At 36.6% G+C, this 19361-nt stretch overlaps 1 protein-coding gene across 1 annotated transcript in view; it reads right to left on the bottom strand.

The window, feature by feature from the left end:
• Positions 1-60: 60 nt before the first annotated feature.
• Positions 61-19361, bottom strand: part of GTF2B (general transcription factor IIB) — a 38522-nt gene continuing 19221 nt past the window's right edge. The window contains exons 3-7 of the mRNA XM_007423638.4: positions 13411-13544; positions 7439-7585; positions 7178-7307; positions 4603-4884; positions 61-3918 (exon numbers count right to left, since the gene is read on the bottom strand). Coding sequence (XP_007423700.1) covers positions 3785-3918; positions 4603-4884; positions 7178-7307; positions 7439-7585; positions 13411-13544 — 827 coding nt within the window. The 3' untranslated portion in view covers positions 61-3784. The remainder of the gene's footprint in view (positions 3919-4602; positions 4885-7177; positions 7308-7438; positions 7586-13410; positions 13545-19361) is intronic.

The following is a 19361-nucleotide window of genomic DNA, read 5'->3' as shown; positions in this document are numbered from 1 at the left end:
GTTAAGAATGAAGACTATTGTAGCAAAATTTGAGTTAAATACACGATTTGAGTTAAATACACAATGGTTAGGTTTAATTACACAATGCTACAATAATACTGTTTTGGCTTACATACAAATTTGCCTTAAGGACAGACCTTGGGAATGGAACTCATTCTTAAACTGGGAACTACCTATACATAGATACATAGCTGGCTTGAAAATTATACTCAACGGCTTCTCATTAATACTGGTATATGAGGTGGATGCAATACTTTTCCAAGTTGTATAACACAAAACTGTATGATATAGCTAAAATTCAAAATAGATAAAGCAATGGACTGATAATGAAATTGAACACATGCAGAATTTTTCGTTTAGGAAACAATCAAATGCATAGGTATAAAATGGAGAACACCTGGTTTGGTAATTATACTTATGAAAAAGATACTGGAACACTAAGGTAGTAGAGAATTCTGCATTGGTTGGACCCTAACTCATGTCCAGTTCTGGGTGCTGCAGTTTGATTCAAACAATAGAACATGTTCAGCTAAGGTCAGGATGACCTAGAAACTCCTATGAAGGGAATTTGACAAAACTGAAACATTTAAGTTTTGACAAAAATTAAAAATGTAATACAATAGCAAACTTCAGATACCTGAAAGTATATCAGGGAAGCCAGTCAGATATGCAAGTGAATTTAAAGTATAGAAAGGCAGATCCTGACTGTTCCGGGGGAAAAAAAGTCCTAATAATAAGAGCCACCAGTGGACTATCCTTCACTGGGTATATTCAAGCAGAAGCTAAAAGGGGGTTAATTTTGATTTCTCTACTGAGCAGAAGATTGAATTCCATGGCCTAAATAACCCCTTCCAACCCTACAATTCTGTGCTCTACATGATAGTACATCTTCATGCTGCCGAGCAATTAATATTTAAGTCAATTCAAGACACTAGGATGATTTAAGCCCAAAACATGGTTTCTTCTTACCTTTTGGCTAAAATTAATCCTCCCTTCTATAGGTCTGGACCCATTAGTATTTAGAGATTGTTTTAAATCATCATGGTTTAATAAAGCCCTAGATAAAAATCATTTACTGGGCTTCTCTATGAAGTCTGTACTCGTGAGGTTTTGACAATGCTAGAACTGCCCTCAAACAACCAATTTGGGATATAGATCTCCAAACAAATTTAAGCAAGGTGTCACATCCCATTATTTATCAGATTCTTCCGAAAGGGTTTGCTCCAGCCTCTTATCATCCATAACAATTCTGAAATTTTGTATCTTCAGCTAGGCTGGATGCATTGCCCTGAGCTGTCCTTTTTGGATGTTTTATGGGTACTCCCAAGTCTCTCTGGTTATGTCTGTGTGGTGATGGCTCAAGCCATATTCTACTATGCTACCCACTATATAAGGACTCTAGACAGACCTTCATTTATCTGATCTTGAAGAAACTTCCAAGCACTTCTTTTGTACAAGGACTCAAAAATATCCTCCGAAGTCATCTGATTTTTGTCCTACCATCTGTACAATATGTCATACCATTAAGTTTGGATACTCATTTATTGATCACTTCTTATACTATTTTTATTTTATTATATATGTTATTTTTAGATCCTATTTTACTCGTTGATTGATAGATAGAGATAAGATAGATAGATAGATAGATAGATAGATAGATAGATAGATAGATAGATAGATAGATAGATAGATGTATTTAACAGTTCTACTATTAGATATTTTACTGTATCTGGCCTTATGGCTGTAATAAACTGATTTAAGCCCACAATCCAGTTGGGCTGGGGCTGTGACAAAAATTACAGGTGATCAAGAACAGTTTTTTGTCATTTTAAGGTGGGAAACATATCAAAGTTAATGTATACCTTAAAACAGGCTTTTTTCCCTAAGAAATGGATAAAATCCTCAAAGTTCTTTCCAAGATCTAGGGATAAAACCAAAAATCCTCTCATTGATCATAAATGTCACATACTCCATGTACTGCAGTTTTTGGCCTCTTAAAATAGTTTAAATGCAGCCCACTGGTATCAAAAATTGCCTATGATTTAAATACCAAATGATGGTAGAGAAACAGTGCACCTATGACTATCTTAAGTTGGAATGGGAACACTGGCTTGATAAAAGTAAGAATATCTTCCCAATAACAGTTGTAACAACATGGTGAAATTGATCAAATCAATTACATTCAAGAGGGTGAGTTGTATTTGTGTGCCCTTCACAGTACAGACTGCTGCAGACAAAGATTGACAAAGCCATTTGATGGCATTCAGATGCTAATACAAAGTGGGAGAGAACTTGCTAGGACAATACCACCTTTTGGTAACATTCCTTAACAAAACAATGCCAAATCTTGGACCTATGAAATCATATGACTACAAACCACTCTCATGAACAATGAAAATTACAGAAAGATATAAACTTCCAGGATTTAATTTTATTTAATATACATTGTGAAGCTTTGTGCCAAGCAGACTTATTTTTAAAAAATTATCATCAGCTCTGCCATGCTGTTATAGTTTAAGAATACTGCTGAAGCAGCAAAGGAACACAAAAACTCAAAGAGGACTGAGCCTGATTTTGCAAACTGCTCAATTTGGACAAGGTCTTCTAGTCACAAAACGTTTCTATTTATAATTCACCTAAAAATGCTGCATAATCATTAAACTGAAGTATACAATTTCCCAGTTCCATCTCAATGGCCTGGAGGGACTATAGATCCCCCCTCCCCCCTACTTCTTTTTCACACACACTCCTACTGTTTTCTTTGGCCTCAGCTGTGTCAGTAGTTAAAATGACTTCAACTCTGCTAAAGAAAAACAGCCAACAGCAATGGTAACAGGTGGCTGCTGGAATATCGAGTTGAAGAGAAACATTTGCACGTGTAGGGTGAAGAAACTTAGATTCAGCTTCCTTCTTCCTGTTCAACAATGGTTCAAAACACACTAAACTGTCTTCAAATATCTTGCTAATAGTTCAGTTCTTTTTAACTAGGCAATAATCATTTCTGACAGAAAAATGTTCCTGGCTTTGTGAAGAAAGGAAAGGTGATTGTCCTACTTCTATTCAACACTAGGCATCAGAAAAATCTGCCTCCTATGACAGAGACTATGAACATAAGATGGTTGGATCACTTTTTCAAGTAGCCATACAAGATAATGAAGAGACATGCTCTTGATTTGTGGGACTTTAAATAGAATGAATCAAAGCATAAACTTGACTTGGTTAATCTTTTCCTAAGATGAATGGGAAAAAATTCTACAAGCATTTTTATTATTATATGAACTATGTTTTCTCTGAATTAAAATTTCCCATTGTAATTAACAATAGTTATCAAGAAACAACGTAAAAATCCATGGACAGCATCTAATTAGGAAAACTGAACAATTTTTAAAGGTTACATTTTCCACTTGGATATTTATTTTGAACAAAGTCACATACAGTGAAACTTGTAGGTCAGTACTGTTTTTGGAAAACAGTTTATTCTGATTTGAAATATTTTCCAAAATACATTTCACTAGATCTCTATGAAAGAAATCTAAATACACAGAATAGAAAATTAAGTTCGCTGCAATGGTTGTTAAATACTTACAGTCACTAATATATACATAAAAATGCCACAAAATTATTTTGTTTATATCTGGAATGTGTGCTCCAATTTATCCAATAGGTTTTTCCATATCCTTTAGCCAGTCCTGCAACTGAAGGCTTGGCAGTACTGCTTTTATATGCTTACTGCTTTTATAAGTCAAAAATTATTTTTGAGGATCTAGAAGCAGCCTTTGAAGTTTCACAGCTGGGGCAGTTTGTCCACAGGGGTGTCAAATCTGAAATCTGCTGGGAAAAGGTCTGGAGCACGTGGATAAATCAGCCTATATGACTGTCTTATTGTAACATCAGCTACACCAGCAATGTCTCCAATTTCTGAAATAAAAATCAAGGTAGGTAAGTTAGCATTTATTTGCAAGAGATCTAATCCTCAAAACTCACAAGTAATACTTAACAACTCTGATGTACTTCCAAAATACATTATATAATTTACATCATAGGACTTTTACCCTGATATTTAAATTCAGACACTTTTAAGATTGGTTTCAACTAACACACACCAGCTAAGGTACAGAGAAACTGAGAGGGTTTTGCTGCAGAGGTCAGCAACAATACATGGTACTTATGCTCCAGACATTTACATTTATTTCCAATTCTTTCTGGACCCATCTGAAGTGCCTATATTAACCTCTACAAGTTAGACAATTTGATTTCTGTCCTGAGAAGTGCTCAATCTGCCACTAACTCAGTCTGCTCATCACACAAAGCAAAAATATGGTTCATTTTAACTTAATATGGGACACAAACACAGCCTCTGTGGCTTATTCAGCAAAGCGTGGTTTAGTATGTTCTGCAATTAATCTGACAGCCTACTAACTTAACCCAGAAGAAGTAACAGAAATTCAGGCATTGATTGTTGGACATGTGTTTCAAACAAAACAGAAGGGTCCTTATGCAAAGCAGAGCTTCTGGCATCAGTGCCAATCCTTTCTCTTTTCAAAAGAACAGCTACTTCTGGCATGAACAAAACATACCTTCACAGAAACATAAAGATATTACCTTTCTGTGTCCTCTTTTCAGCTGAGGCTTGTGAAGCCATATAAATAGCTGCAGCTGCAACTGAGATAGGACTCCTCCCAGGAACTAAGTCTAATTCCACAGCTTTACGCGCAATGTGTGTTGCTGCCATCTGGACTTGCTTAGGAAGGCCCAAGTTTGAACAAAATCTGGACATAAAATCTCCAGTAGTGATCAAATCCACACTTGTTTCTAAAGCTTTCAAGATGAGTTTGAAACACCGTCCTATTTCTTTTTTGGAAATTCTGGACACAGCACATATTTCTAAAAAATAAAGCAATAAACAAGGCCACAATGAATTAAGATCAACATTCTCAGTCTACCAATTAAAGCTTAACACTCAGTTCTTTCATTGTTAATGGTTCAATTTTCATAGCACAGATATAAAATTAATCTGACTAATAAACTGATATTAATTTTGAGAGGTCAACTCTGTCACAGCAATTTTTAACTGATAATTAATTGCTATATTCACACACACACACACACACACACACACACACACGGAAAGCAGAAATTAGCAGTATTTTTAAAAATGTTGAACTTTCAGCAAAAGGTTATAGAAGTGAAAATACTTGTATAGTTCAACAACAACAAAGAATAACGATAGCCTTTGGATTAGTGGACAAATAAAAGTCTTAATTTCCTTGCATCAGTCTTTTCCTCATTAATTTTCATTTCAAAAAGAACAAAACACTCTCAAAATGAAGAAAATGTATTCAATTTGCGGATTAGAAATTATTTATCAATATGTGGCTTTGCTTCTTTTTTTAATCACTACAATTACACCCATACAGGCTTATAGGGGTGCAACACTAAGTCAAACTGCATATAACTTTCTGTAACCTTAAACTATTCAAAGGTTAGAAAAACAAATTAAAAACCACACATTAATACAAACATTCATGGAAGTTGTTAACTGCTTGGAGAGATGGTCTTCCAAACAAGAGTAATGCATGGTAACAATAGGCTTTGGTGCAATAGAGAACCAGTTTGGCATGTTCTTACTGATTTTGTACATTTTAATGTATTTTATTAATCTTTGGCCACTTTTCTGCAGGTTTTATCTATTTGTTACAACCGGTGGTCAAAACAATAAATTGATTGACTGATTAGCATAGTAAAAACTGAGAGGCTGAGAGTCCTACTTCTCTATAAGCATGAAAGCCAGCTGGGTGACTATGGACCAGTCACCCGCCCAGCCAAACCCACCTCAGAGGGTTGTTGTGGGGAAAATAGGAGGCTGGAGCATTAGATATATAAGCTGCCTTGACTGATTTAAAGCAAAGGTGGAATAAAATTTTAACGAAATAATAATTAAATGTTATTTAATTAAATAAATAATTAAATATTATTTAATTAAATAATATAAATGAATAATAATTTGACGTAAATAAATAATTAAATAAGCAAACAAATGTGGGTGGTATACAGGTAGTCCTTACTTAACGACTACAATAGGGACCATAAAAATTGGTCATTAAGCGGGGCAGTCATTAAGCAAGTCACCACATGGCCGGACTTGATTTTATGACCATCATTAAGCAATTCACCACAGTCATTAAGCAAATCACGTGGTCATTGAGTCCAGCTTCTCCAATGGACTTTTTTGCCAGAATTCACTTAATGATCACACTATTTGCTTAACAACCATCACAAAAAGGTTGCAAATAGTGATCACGTGACTGCGGGGGAGTTGCGATGGTTTGAATTGATCGTAAGTGCGAATACAGGTTGTAAAACACTTTTTCCAAGGCTGTCATAACTTCAAACCATTGTTAAATGAATGGTTGTTAAGCAAGAACTACCTGTACTCAATTGCTTCTTCTAATTACAGCTACCTTTTTTTCCTGGTGCCTTCAAGTCAGTCTTGACTCCTGGTGACTGCCTGAACTAGTTCCTGCAGTTTTCTTGGCAAGGTTTTTCAGAAGTGGTTTGCTGCTGCCTCCTTCCTAGGGCTGAGAGAGTGACTGGCCCAAGGTCACTCAACTGGCTTTGTGCCTAAGGTGGGACTAGAACTCAGTCTCCTGATTACTAGCTTGATGCCTAAACCACTACACCAAACAGGCTCTCACAGCTACCACACAGTCAATCAATTTATGTTCATCTTGGCTGCCTGTTATTTGAACCATAATAATTTTTGCTACAATGATACATGAGGTAATAATGTCCTATTCCCTTAGACCATTCAGCTCCCCAAATATTTTAGAATATTTTACAAAGAGCTATTTAATTAGGCAGGCCTGATGCTTGAATATATTTATTACATTGGGGGGGGGGGGTTTTATTACATGTTCTATGCAAAGTCCACCTCAGTATAGTTAATTCCCATCATTGCTTTAACACAACCAGACTATCACTCTTTTAAGCATTTTCTCTTTTAAATCCTACATTACACAAAAATACAGGTCAGAAAAGTTTCAAGTACAAAGCACTGGCAAGTTTTTGAAAGTGCAAGATTTGCTTTACTGCACTTGCATAACGAAGAAAAAAAGATTATGCAAGTTGGGGATCCTATGTTGATAAGCAGTTGAAGCACACGTCACTGAACACTCACCTTTAAATGTTCTAGGAACACCCTCTTGTCTGCAAGCAATGTAGAGACAAGCAGACGCAATGGCATCGTTACTTCTTCCCTTCAGGCTCTTCTGCTCATACACTTGCTTAAATAAATTATTTGTTCGATCCTTCAAAGCAAGAAGACAAAATTCAATTAACTCCAGGCCATTTAATTAGCAATAATATCAAAAATGCCTATGTTCATTATATTATGCTAAATGAATGCCAGAAAAATTTCATAGGACAAAGCGTAACTTACAACTATATTTCGGGGAAGATTGATTCTGTCAGCCATGCTAGCAATTTCCTTAAAGGCATTCATCATTGCACGGTCAAAGCTGCTCATAGTGCGACGATTTTGATACTTTGAATTCCCAAATTCATCAAAACTAGCTGCACCGGTGCCCTGCAGAAAAAGGGTTGAGAAACAGAGCACATTTACATTCACACAAAATACACATATTATTCATATCTTCTGGGAGGTGAGATGAACTAGAAGACAATATACCATCTAACTTAAACATCACCCTTTACTATTCTCTAATAATACAGTGATTATCAAGAAAGCACACTGGAACAGATATGTTATCTCAACATGGATTACAGAATGAACTTAAAATCTGTAAAGCACATATTGTGTAAAGATAAAGTGCTTTATAATGTTCATTTCATTCATTTTCAAAAAGTATCCTTCCACAAGCAATTAGCATCTCAAATTTAGAAATCAGTTGCCTACCTAGTTTTTACAGAATGTGAAATCCCATATTAACAAGCTTGAAGTAAATACCATACTACATAGAACAAAAGGAACAGCTAAAGTGGAATATAATCCCAGGGGTTTCAGACTGACGTACAGTTACTCATATATTAGCATAGTATTGATTAAGTATCTAAGCATGGACTGAATTAATCTCTAGTATCAGAAAGTCAAGGTAACTTATTCCACCAAATGCTGAACTAAAGAATTTTTTTGCTTCATGCATTATCCTATTAAGATGGCTTGATATTGATGTGGAATCAGAAAGAAAGCAGAGGAATTAAATATATTTAGGATGCCACTGTTCCTTATTTCATCACCAGCCATTATCTACATTCAATTCCTATTAAAAGCACATGGAATATGTAGAAAATTCAGAAGAAAGTCACCTATTTTCTCTTTCTTCCTGCTGGGCTTCTGCAGTAGGCACATATGAATTATTAGCCTTCTATAAAACTCCACAGATGGGAACTACAGTCTTTGCCACCAGCCAGGTCAGCTCAGAAGAAAAACAATTTGGAAAGGAGTACTTTTGGTTTAATTATCTTATGTATTTCACTGTCTGGCTGAAACCAGAGAGATGAGGAACCACACATACTGTGCTATTTATCCATAACATGTTATTTCTATGCTTTCTTAACAAAATGACTACCAGAAGGAGGAAGAGAGCCACCTTCTGTCGTTCACAAAAATTTAAAATTTCCTAAATCTGGACCAAGCCCAGTCCAGAAAATAAAAGCAAAGAGTGAAAGTAGGGCTCTGGGTGGAGAAAATATTTGAAGGAATGAACTGCCAACACAAGAATGTTCCCTCTCCTCCCTGCCTGATTCATACCGGCTGGGCCGACTGGAGCTGTAGTCCAAAATGACAGAGAGCGCCAGATGGGGAAACTCAATGGCAGAGGAGAGGTATCTAAGCAGGAACTCTGGGCAAGTGACAGGAAGCCTGGGGAACAGAAGCAGGAGGAAACCTTTCCATCATAACTTTTCCCCCCAGAGTCTTACAGCACAGCTCATAGCTTCAATTTCAGCATCCATTAATGTTTTAGAATAAAACAACTTGAAGCCAACATTTAACATTCTTTCTTATCAACAAGACTTTGCCAAACTGTTGTCCATTATAGAAAAAATGCCCAATACAATAGGTGCTGACCTTACATACTGCACAATCTTGTAAAAGATTTATATTTTTTATAAAATAATCTGTGTGTGTGTGTGTGTGTGTGACAAAATCTGTAACTGAGTAATACCTGTATTAGCAGCAACCAAAATATCATACCAAGTGCTACTCTTTAGCTCTCCAGAACTGTGTACCAAGCATTACCAAAAAAAAAAAAAAAGAGGGGGAAAGTAGGAAGATCAGATTTGTTTTTGAAACACGATCCCTAAGGGAGAGTTTTGGAGAATTCAAAAGCTTACACACTGTTTGGGTGCACTTTGGTTGGTTGGTCTTACCCAGCTACAGCTTTTGGTGTTCCCCCCCAGAAATCTTTTTTTTTTAATGTGCTTACAGAATTACTGAATTTAGCCATACAGGTTAAATTCTATCTTCAAAGGAAGAAGATTCAATGCAATCTGAAAAAGAAAATTTTAAGAGACCAATATCTAGCCACTAGATTAAGGTGGTTTAATTTACTTTATACTCATTACACCACTGAAAATTACTCCCTGGTTTTGCTGAAATAAATATTAATGTTTCTTTATTTCTCTTCTCTACAAACCTATGGAATCTGTATAAATTATCTATGGAAGGAGAGGAACCTTGGGGGCGAGAGGCTGCAATTTAACACCAAAATACCTAACAATAGGCCTTGTGACAATAAATTGCAGAAATGTATGCAATTTCTGCATAAATGATGCTGTCACAATATGAATCTTGTGGCAATAAACTGCAGAAATTAAAGATGAAACGTCACTGTAGCCACCTTTAAGCTCTCTTACAAACATTAATTGTCCAGTAAGCCATTCACCATTCTATTATTAAGCTGACTTTGAGGAAAGCTTTTCTTAACCACTTCCCAAAACAAGGATATGGCAATATTCTAATTTCACAGTTAACTACACTACAAATGTTGGGTCTTATTTTCTTAATAACCATGAATAAGTAATTGGGAGCTCATCCTCCACTGATACCATAATATATCAAAGCTAGCTCACAATGTTTTGTTGACTATGTAACTCAGACAAGGATTCTGACAAAAAAAACCTATGTCTCAGTAGAAGACCACTCTATTTGTATACAGGGTGATACAATGTGCATCCTTGTGCAAAACATATAGCTCCCTAGTAAGTTAAGATTCTGTGATGGCTGCTGAAAAAAGTATGGATAAGACCTGTAGCCATCAGTTCAAAAGGCTTTGACATTAACTTAAATGGTATCAACAAAAGAATGCATCAGACTGGAAGGGTAACTGGCAGATGAAAATGTATCAAACTTTATAACCCAGTTTACAAAAAAATGACAACACTTCAAATAGGTTAAACAATAAAATAGCTGCTATATATACTTTCAGTGAAGATAAAGAAGCTAAACCACTCTTCTTTAAATCTGAAAGCTAAAACATAAACAATCTGACCCTCTTTGACATCTAGTTGGATAGAGAGGGAGAAGTCTGACATCTGTCCCAAATGGGACAGTATGGAAGCACCACATTTGCGAAGGAGATATCTGAAGTCATGCCAACATACGTCTGAGCAACTGGAAAGCTTATACAAGCTTTCACTCTCAAACTGAGCCCAGCCCTACTTGCAGGACTATCACTGTGGGAGAAGAGCAGCTCATTTGGTGGCACTGATGACTGTTCCCATGAACTGGATGTAATAAATGGTAATGGTAAATGGTAAAACACAAAATGGGTAAGTTGAACCATATCTGAATTGTATGCTTCTGTTATTTTTACTGTGATAGTAAATATATAATGTATATTGATATTTTAGTGCTTTTGTAAGAGTTGCTTTTATTTCACTCTAACTGATCATTTGAATTGTATTTGGGTAGCGTTCCAGATTTCTAATGAGGAGGAAAGTTAAATAAGTTTTGGTTTTTTGTTTTAGTTTATTCCTTACCAGCAAAATGAACCCTACTGAGCCACTCAAATCAACATGGTCCTGAATTGAAGAACAATGTCCTTAGTTTCAATAATATTAAGACAAGGAACATCAGTGTTTAGAACTTTGGATTGCTCATCATCAAGACCAAGATAGATTCTTGGATTACTTCAACAACACCTGGGAATAGAGGACTTAATTGAGAGTCCACTAACAGAGATACTGATGGAAATGGAGCCTGAGGTAACTGGTCAGGCAAGGAGCCCCATTTTATGAAGGTGAGGACTGGCTTTTAGGGCAGGAAGGCAGAGATGGGGATTATTTCACATTTTTCCTTATCTTTTGAACTTGTTCAGGACTAGGCAGGGCTGTCTTTTCTGGAACCTTAAATGCTTATCTATCAATCTCCCTGGCACTGGTGACAACATAGTGTCATCTAGATTTCCAAGAGGAGGTACTGATTTTGAACTGTCTTAAAAGGGAACAATGTGAGTCCCAGTGCTTCTTCAGAACCATGGTGGGAGCTTTAAAATGACAGAGTGAACAAGATAAAGCAGAGGAATGAGCTGCTGTAGCCTCTTCAAGGATTGCTCCCAGAGAGTACTTGGTTGTCATACTGAATGACTGCAGTGGGCATATTTAGTTTAGTTTATTAAAATATATGATCAGAGACCATACACTGAAGTTAAAAAATATATTACACAGCATCCAATAAAAGCCTATTCATGCCTGCACCAATGCACCTAGGAAAACAGTCAGATCCAAAAACTCCTAATTGGCATAGCAATACTACAAAATTTAGTTACAATTCCAGACACTTCGGGACCCTGGTTGTTTAATAGGTAGTGCACAACTGACATATGAGAGTGATCTGAATAGTTTGTAATTAGAGGGGACATTAATTCTGTCTTCCAAAAGTGATAGATAGGAAATTTCAAATGTGAGCTATTGTCTCCATGACAAAATCTGAGCAAAAAACTGGACAAAAGGAATGCTCAGAGCCAATTAATATGCAAATAATATGGCAGTCCAGTATGTATGCAGAGAAGACAGGACTCCCATCAAAAATCTCTTAAGCTCTAGAAGGTTCTCAATGGAGCTTTGCACAAGTGCAAAAAACAATGTTTGAGGATCATAGCGATCACAAAGATGTTTAGAGTCTGGATGCATCCCTATATACAGTGGTACCTTGGTTCATCAACTTAATTTGTTCCACGACTCTGGTCACGACCCAAATTGGTCGCGACCCGAATCAAATTTTCCCATAAGGTTCAATGTAAATACGGTTAATCCGTTCTGAACCATAAGTTTTTTTTTAAAACCAGAAAAATATGAAACAAAGTACAGTACAGTACCGTATGAAGAGAGAGAACACTAACCTTGCTTGAGGCGACTTCTGGCATGGAGGACAGGAAGGCGGGTGGGGAGGCGGTTATTGTTTGGAGGGAGAGTCCCCCTCCCTACAGGAAGCCACGACCACATGTCACAGCAGGGAAAATGGCCGCGGATCCTGTTCGTCACCCAATGCAGAGTTCGCGAACAGAAGCAAAATTTTGCGAACGGTGCTGTTCGTGAACCGAATTGTTCGTGAACAGAAGCATTCATGAACCAAGGTACCACTGTACAACTTAGAGAGATCCTTTTAAAGTTCATCTCATCTTTAACCCAACATTCCTCAGGCACATTGGTTTACCTGGCAAAAGTATATCTACTTTATCAAGTATACCTGCAGAGGCATTGAGTACTCCAATAATATTATTTAATCTTAAAACTTCTTAAAAGCAAACCATTCTAGCCACTCATAAAGCCTCAATTTGTTTTTGGAAAGAATGGTGAAAATTTGCACAGCACAGGACAAGATGAAATAAAAATGGTCGTCACTGTACTACATTTACTGATTTACAGTAGTTCTTCCTGTTATGGAAACTAACTTGCAGTGAATTCTTGCAGTGAAAAATTTTGCAGATGTGTAAGACGTTACTTTTGTCTCCACTTTGTAAACAAGATAAAAAAGTAATACTTTCAGATTTTCAGTGATGAAGGACTTCTTCATATGGATGTGTGAAAGCATCTTATTTTGGTAACAGGACCAAAATACCATTAGATTTGTACAAATTAGCCCTGGATGTACCAAATATAAATAGGTGAGGAAGCATAAGAAAGCTAAAACTTCTAATATAAATTTCCCAAAGGATTCAAAGTAACAAAAAAAGTGAACATTTTCTCTGCTTCCTACATTCTTCATATTGGGAGAAAAAACTACCAAATACTGTACAAGAAGTGAGAATATCAAGAAATTATCAAAACAAAAGCATTCTCAGTCTTAGGACTAACAAATTCATGTTTAGCAACATTTTCTTGTTAATGCAATGCATCTTTGAACATTAAAACATTCACACATTTTAAAGTTAAAAATTTATATATTACCTTGCCAATCATTGTAGTCAAGTCTCCATCACTAAGGAGAGGATTCTGGGTATCTCCAACTCGAGATGGGTCTTTAGTTGCTTTGTCATTGCTGAATGTTCGCCATTCTGACCCTACATCTATTACTCTGTCACCTGAATATGCAAAAAACTAGTTTATTCCTTTTGGAAAGTTGTTTACAAACATTTTTTTTTTCTCATTGGCATTTGTAACCACCTCTAAGCAATTAAAACAATAGCAAATTAGAAAACACGTGGGAGGCTTCTGGTGAAAAAGTTCCAGTGGAAGGGCCTATATAAAAGGAATGATCATAATTCTTCATAAATAACAACAGGCCTTAAAGTCAAATGTTTTTCAAAAATATTCACAGTGATGGTATTATATCCTTTGAACTATCAAACTTTACCAGCTCAAGCATGGGCAACCAATGAGCAGCAGAGACATTACATTCATACAAAGTGATATATTTCTCTAAGATAAGAAATCAAAAATCTGCAAGCGTTGCTATGTCACTGAATCAAACTTCCCCTTTATGCTCAGCACTTCTCTTGGTACCTGGCTTAGTTAGAGGCAAGAGGAAGAATGGAAAGGGTTAGATGTACTTAGAAATGAATGGACAGATCATTAGTAGCAGGTCTCATGTGAGTTATTGTAACTTCACATACATGACATTCATATCAAGCAGAGCATTTTAAAATCAATTCTTGCTTTCTAGCATCAATAAGAAACAACACATTCAGCAAAATATAATCAGTGCTAAGCCTTTTACTTCAATTATCAAGGACAAATCAGAAACATACCATGACCAATAAAGATATACAGTGGTACTTCTAGTTACAAACTTAATCCGTTCCGTGACTCTGGTTGCAACTCGAGTTGGTCTCAAGTCGAGGTAAAGTTTCCCATAAGGTTCAATGTAAATACGGTTAATCCGTTCCGCCCTCCGAATTTGGTCGCACCATGAGGCAAATTTCCCCATAAGGTTCAATGTAAATACGGCTAATCCGCCCTCCGAATTTGGTCGCACCCCGAGGTAAATTTCCCCCATAAGGTTCAACGTAAATACGGCTAAACAGTTCTGAAACATATGCATTTTATTTTTAAATCTCAAAAACCTTCCAAACGCCACAAAACACACAAGCCTCACCGAACGTCTCCTTGCTACCACGATCTCGCCCACAGGAAGCCGCGACCGCGTGGCAGCAGGGAAAATGGCCGCGGATCCGGTTTGTAAGTAGAGGCGAGTTCGTAAGTAGAGGTAAATTTTTGGGGCCGGAGCTGGTCGTATCTCGAAAATTTCGTAAGTAGGGGCATTTGTAAGTAGAGGTACCACTGTAATTCATTTGCCTATTATGAAAAACCTAGGTTACGCAAGTCCAACAGATACTAACCGCATATTTATTTTTTATCTATTAAAGCAATTTATATGGCTGCCCAACTCACTCACGGTGACTCTGGGCAGCTTATATAAATAAAACCCCAAATACAAGCCCACTAGACCCCCCACCCCCCTGGCAACAACAATACATTCAAACAAACACTTGATGGGCTCTGCAGCAACCTGGGATCCCCAGGCCCACTGGCAAAACCATGTCTTCAGGTTTCAAAATTCAGCATATGTCCCCCATTGTGGGGAGGTGGGCAGGGACAAATTAATTAAATAAATAAATAAATAAATAAATAAATATGAATTTTGTGCTCTGAAATCACATCTGGAAATTTTAAAAAATGAGATAAAGCTTAAGAAACAAAATCCTTTATGTCATATCTCAAGATGTGATCCCAGAAAAACAATGATTTTGAATTTCATTTGTTTGATTATTCAGATAATCTGATTTCATTAAATCTTGCATTCCTCTGTAACAATATTGATTTTATGAAGAGAGAAATACTGGATTCTCAAAATGCAGAATCTGAAGCACAGGGCTTAGCTAATTCTTTCAACTGTAGCCACAAGTCCTCCAGAGGCAAAATAGCTTCAAGGTACAACCCCACCAATAGATCAAGCAGCCAAAGCCACATTTTGTTAAAGGTACTGCACACATAAGTATTACATGTGTAAGTATTATAAGCGATGCTATGGATGTCTTATCCCAGTGTCTGGAGGCTATGAGGGTCTGGATGGGGAACATCAGGTTTCAACTGAACCCTGGCAACACTGAGTGTCTTGGGGTTTGGAGGCTGTCCATTTCTGGGATTATACCAATGCTGGTACTGGGTGGGACTGCACTGCCCCTAACAGACCCTGTGCACAACCAGGGAGTCCTCCTGGACTCACAACTCCTGCTTGATAAGTAGGTGGCAGTTGTGGCTAGGAGAGCCTTTGCACAAGTTCATATTGTGCACCAGTTGTGCCCATTCCTGGACCACTGGGCCTTACTCAGAGTCACTCATGCCCTGGTCACCTCCAGGTTGGACTACGGCAATGCACTGCCCTTGAAGAGTATCCAGAAACTTCAGCTGGTGCAGAACGCGGCAGTGCAAGCAGTTATGTGTGTTTCTGGAAGCACCCACATTACACCTCTGCTTCGCGAGTGCATTGGTTACCAGTCTGTTTCCAGGTCCAATTCAAGGTGCTAGTGTTGACCTTTAAAGCCCTTCACAGCATGGGGTCAGGTTATTTGAGGGACCACCTCTCCCTGATTTCATCTGCCCATCCCACTAGATCTAGGAGAGTGGGTATATTACAGGTTCCGTTGTCCAGGGAGCTATGTTTGGCGGGCCCTAAATGGCAGGCCTTTTCTGCTGTGGTGCCTGCATTGTGGAACCTTCTCCCCTCAGAGGTGAGATCAGCCCCATCACTCCTGAGTTTTCGAAGGTCCCTCAAGGCCTGGTTATGTCAGCAGGCCTGGGGACTCCAGGGGACAGATGAACTAATAAGGCGGCTCTATTATTAACATCCCTTCTCCTATTATTTTTCTTTTCTGTTTTAGTTCTGTTTTTATAGTTTTTAATGTTTTAATAATTACTATATAATGGTTTTATGTATGAGTGTTTATATATTTGTTTTATTGGACTGTTGTACATCGCCCAGAGTCACTTTCTTGTGAGACAGGTGGCCATATAAATCTGATTAATTAATAAAATAAATGAATTGCAGGTAGTTTATTTGTAGTATCCAATTTCAACTCATGACATTCAGCTGAGAATGCACTATTTTAAAAAGTCATTTGGGTTATCAAATGTAAACAGTCTTTTCCACTATCAATTAATTGTAGCTCTTTGTATTAAATTACTAGTCTATACTTTAAAGTATCTAAAAGCATATTTTAATAATTTGGTAACATTCAGTTTAGCAAGTTAACATACTTATTTCAGTAAAATGTAAATAACATGTGCCTTTTAACAGAATGAGTTTTCATTGACAATAAATTGACAATTAATGCTGAGTGGGTATATCAGTATACTGCACCCTCCTAGGTGATGAGATGTGGGCATCAGTATGTCAGCATGCGAACTAATTTCTATATTAAATATCCTAGCTTGCATAGGATGTTGTGAGCATGTTGGGGTAAAACTGGTTTTTGAATTTTTGGCATACTGGCCCAAATGTGCCAAAACTGACTGATATTGTCCTTACCCTTAGGGGGGATTATTGCAGGTGGCATAGGCACCAATAAATCTGGTAATCTAGGCCACACCTTATCTTATTAGAACGAATTACATGAAAGCCTAAAGCGATGAGGGGTATGAGTCCATGGCATATGGAAGACTATAACTTGGAATGGATGAATAGTAAACAGCATGAATTAATGAAACAAATGTGTAGTATCTGTGTAGTGTTTCTTAAGTGTCTGTGAAACTAAGAAAAAAAGGTTGTCATAGATCTGAATTAAGGTGGCCTGATGTTGAACTGGTAACAGGAAAGTGGTATAGGTTAATTTTGAATGCAATGGCAGAAGTGTATGTCTGAAGTATGAATTGTGACATTTAGGTGACAATAGGTGTACATGTGAAAGTAGGATCTTCCAAAACCAACATCAAGTTGTTTGCAAAAGTCCTTAACTTATACATTTTCTTTTTAATCTTTACTACCACAATCCCCTCATCTTGTCTTATATCTCTATTCAGTATTTCAAGAACCAAAATAAACAAGAGAGGAGACAGTGAGCATCCCTGTTTTGTTCCTTTTTGTATCTCACAAGGCTTTGTTAGATCTCCATTAATAATTATTTGTGCTTTCTGTGAAGTGTAAATCGACCTTACCCATTTTATAAAGTTCTTTCCAAAGTTCATATTTTCCAAAACTTTAAACAAGAAAACCCAGTTCAAATTGTCAAAGGCCTTCTCTGCATCTAAGAAAACCAATGTGGCTTGTTTTTCACTATGTTGTTCCAAATATTCCAAAATGTCCAACACATTTCTAACATTGTCCTTTAATAGTCTTTTAGGTAAAAACCACATTGATCCTCATGAATAAATTCTTGCAAGATTATTTTCAATCTATCAGAATCATTGCAAACAACTTGTAGTCATTATTCAATAATGATATCGGTTTACAATTTCTAGTTAAAGTCAAATCCTATCCTTCTTTAGGTATTAGTGCTATATTGGCCTCTTTCCAACTCTCTGGCATCTTTCCTCCCTGTAAGATAGAATTCATTGTGTTTTGTAAAGGTTGTAAAAGTTCACCCTCAAAACATTTAGAGTAAGAACCTGATAATCCATCTGATCCAGGCACCCTTCCTGGTTTAATCTTTTTTATGGCTTCAGAAACCAGGTCCATTCATAATCTGTTTCTGTTCCACTGTAATCCTCGGTAAATTTTGTTTTAGATATTCATCTATTTTCTCCAGAGAGATATCATTTCCTTTATATGAGTTGGAATAACATTGATGAAATGCTTTTTGTATAGCCACGCTACCCATTAACACAGCATCGCCCTCTTGTAATTTCAATATCATTTTCTTTTTCTTTTCATAATTTATATGCCAACTGTTTCCCTGCTTTGTCTGCAAACTCAATTTTTTTTTCTTTACATAGTTCATTTTTATTTCCATTTCTCTTACTGTTAACATAGTCATTGTAAAAGCTTAATTTGTTGAGAAATACTTATCTCCTCTGGAAATTTAATTCTTCTTTTCTCTTTATCTCACCCATAGCTTGTGTTTTCTGACTCTTCTTTTTGAGTTCGCTATTATGTTGTACAAAATAACCTCAAATAAAAACTTTACTTGTGTCCCAAACCATTCTTAAATCAGTACTTTCATCTAAATTATTTTCAAAAAATTATTTTAATTTCTTTTTACAATCCTCCACCACTGCTTCTTTCTGTAGCAACCAGAATTCAGTTGTGATATTTACTTTTAAACAGTAAACATTTCACCTTCCAATTTGTCCCATCGAAATGTAATCTTTTTCTGTTTTAATCTACCAGTCCAAAAAAAACAACAACTTTTCTCTTTACAAAAAATTCCTATTGGGATTTTGCATAAGAACAATTACATCTGTATTATCAATCTTCAATCTTGTATTAAAATGCTGTTACAAAACTTGATCCTTTGTCTTCATCCTGACAAAGTTCACCAAAACATCCCTTGGAACATTTCTCTTTCTCGCAAATCTTGCATTTATTCTATATATCTTATCAATTTCTGCCTCTATCTTCCTCATCCCAATCCAAAAAAATTGCTAAAGCTTTAATAACATTTTCTCTAGTATCTTCACCAGAATCCTCTGGATTGCTTTAAATCTCAAACAAAATTCCTTCACTCTCAATTCCAGTAGTGCTAAATTACCTAATTCTCTTTCCAGCTCTTTGTCTATAACTCCTGTCTTACTTTCCAGAATTTCCACTTTGTCATTAATATGTTTTACATCTCCAGACACTTGTTTTACAGAGCTTTCCATCTTCTTAACTTCTTTCATCCCCTCTTTCATCTTTACAAGTCTTTGATCCATTCTTTTTTGAAAAGCTGTCAATTTAGTATGAAGTGATTCAGCTAACTTAT

The sequence above is a fragment of the Python bivittatus genome, unplaced genomic scaffold (genome assembly GCF_059951505.1).
Source record: "Python bivittatus isolate LINGU-HERP-01145 unplaced genomic scaffold, Pbiv_v1 ctg000700_np1212, whole genome shotgun sequence".
Classification (NCBI taxonomy): Eukaryota; Metazoa; Chordata; class Lepidosauria; order Squamata; family Pythonidae; genus Python; species Python bivittatus.
Note: the sequence above shows the minus strand (reverse complement) of the source record. Positions and strands in the feature narration are given on the sequence as shown.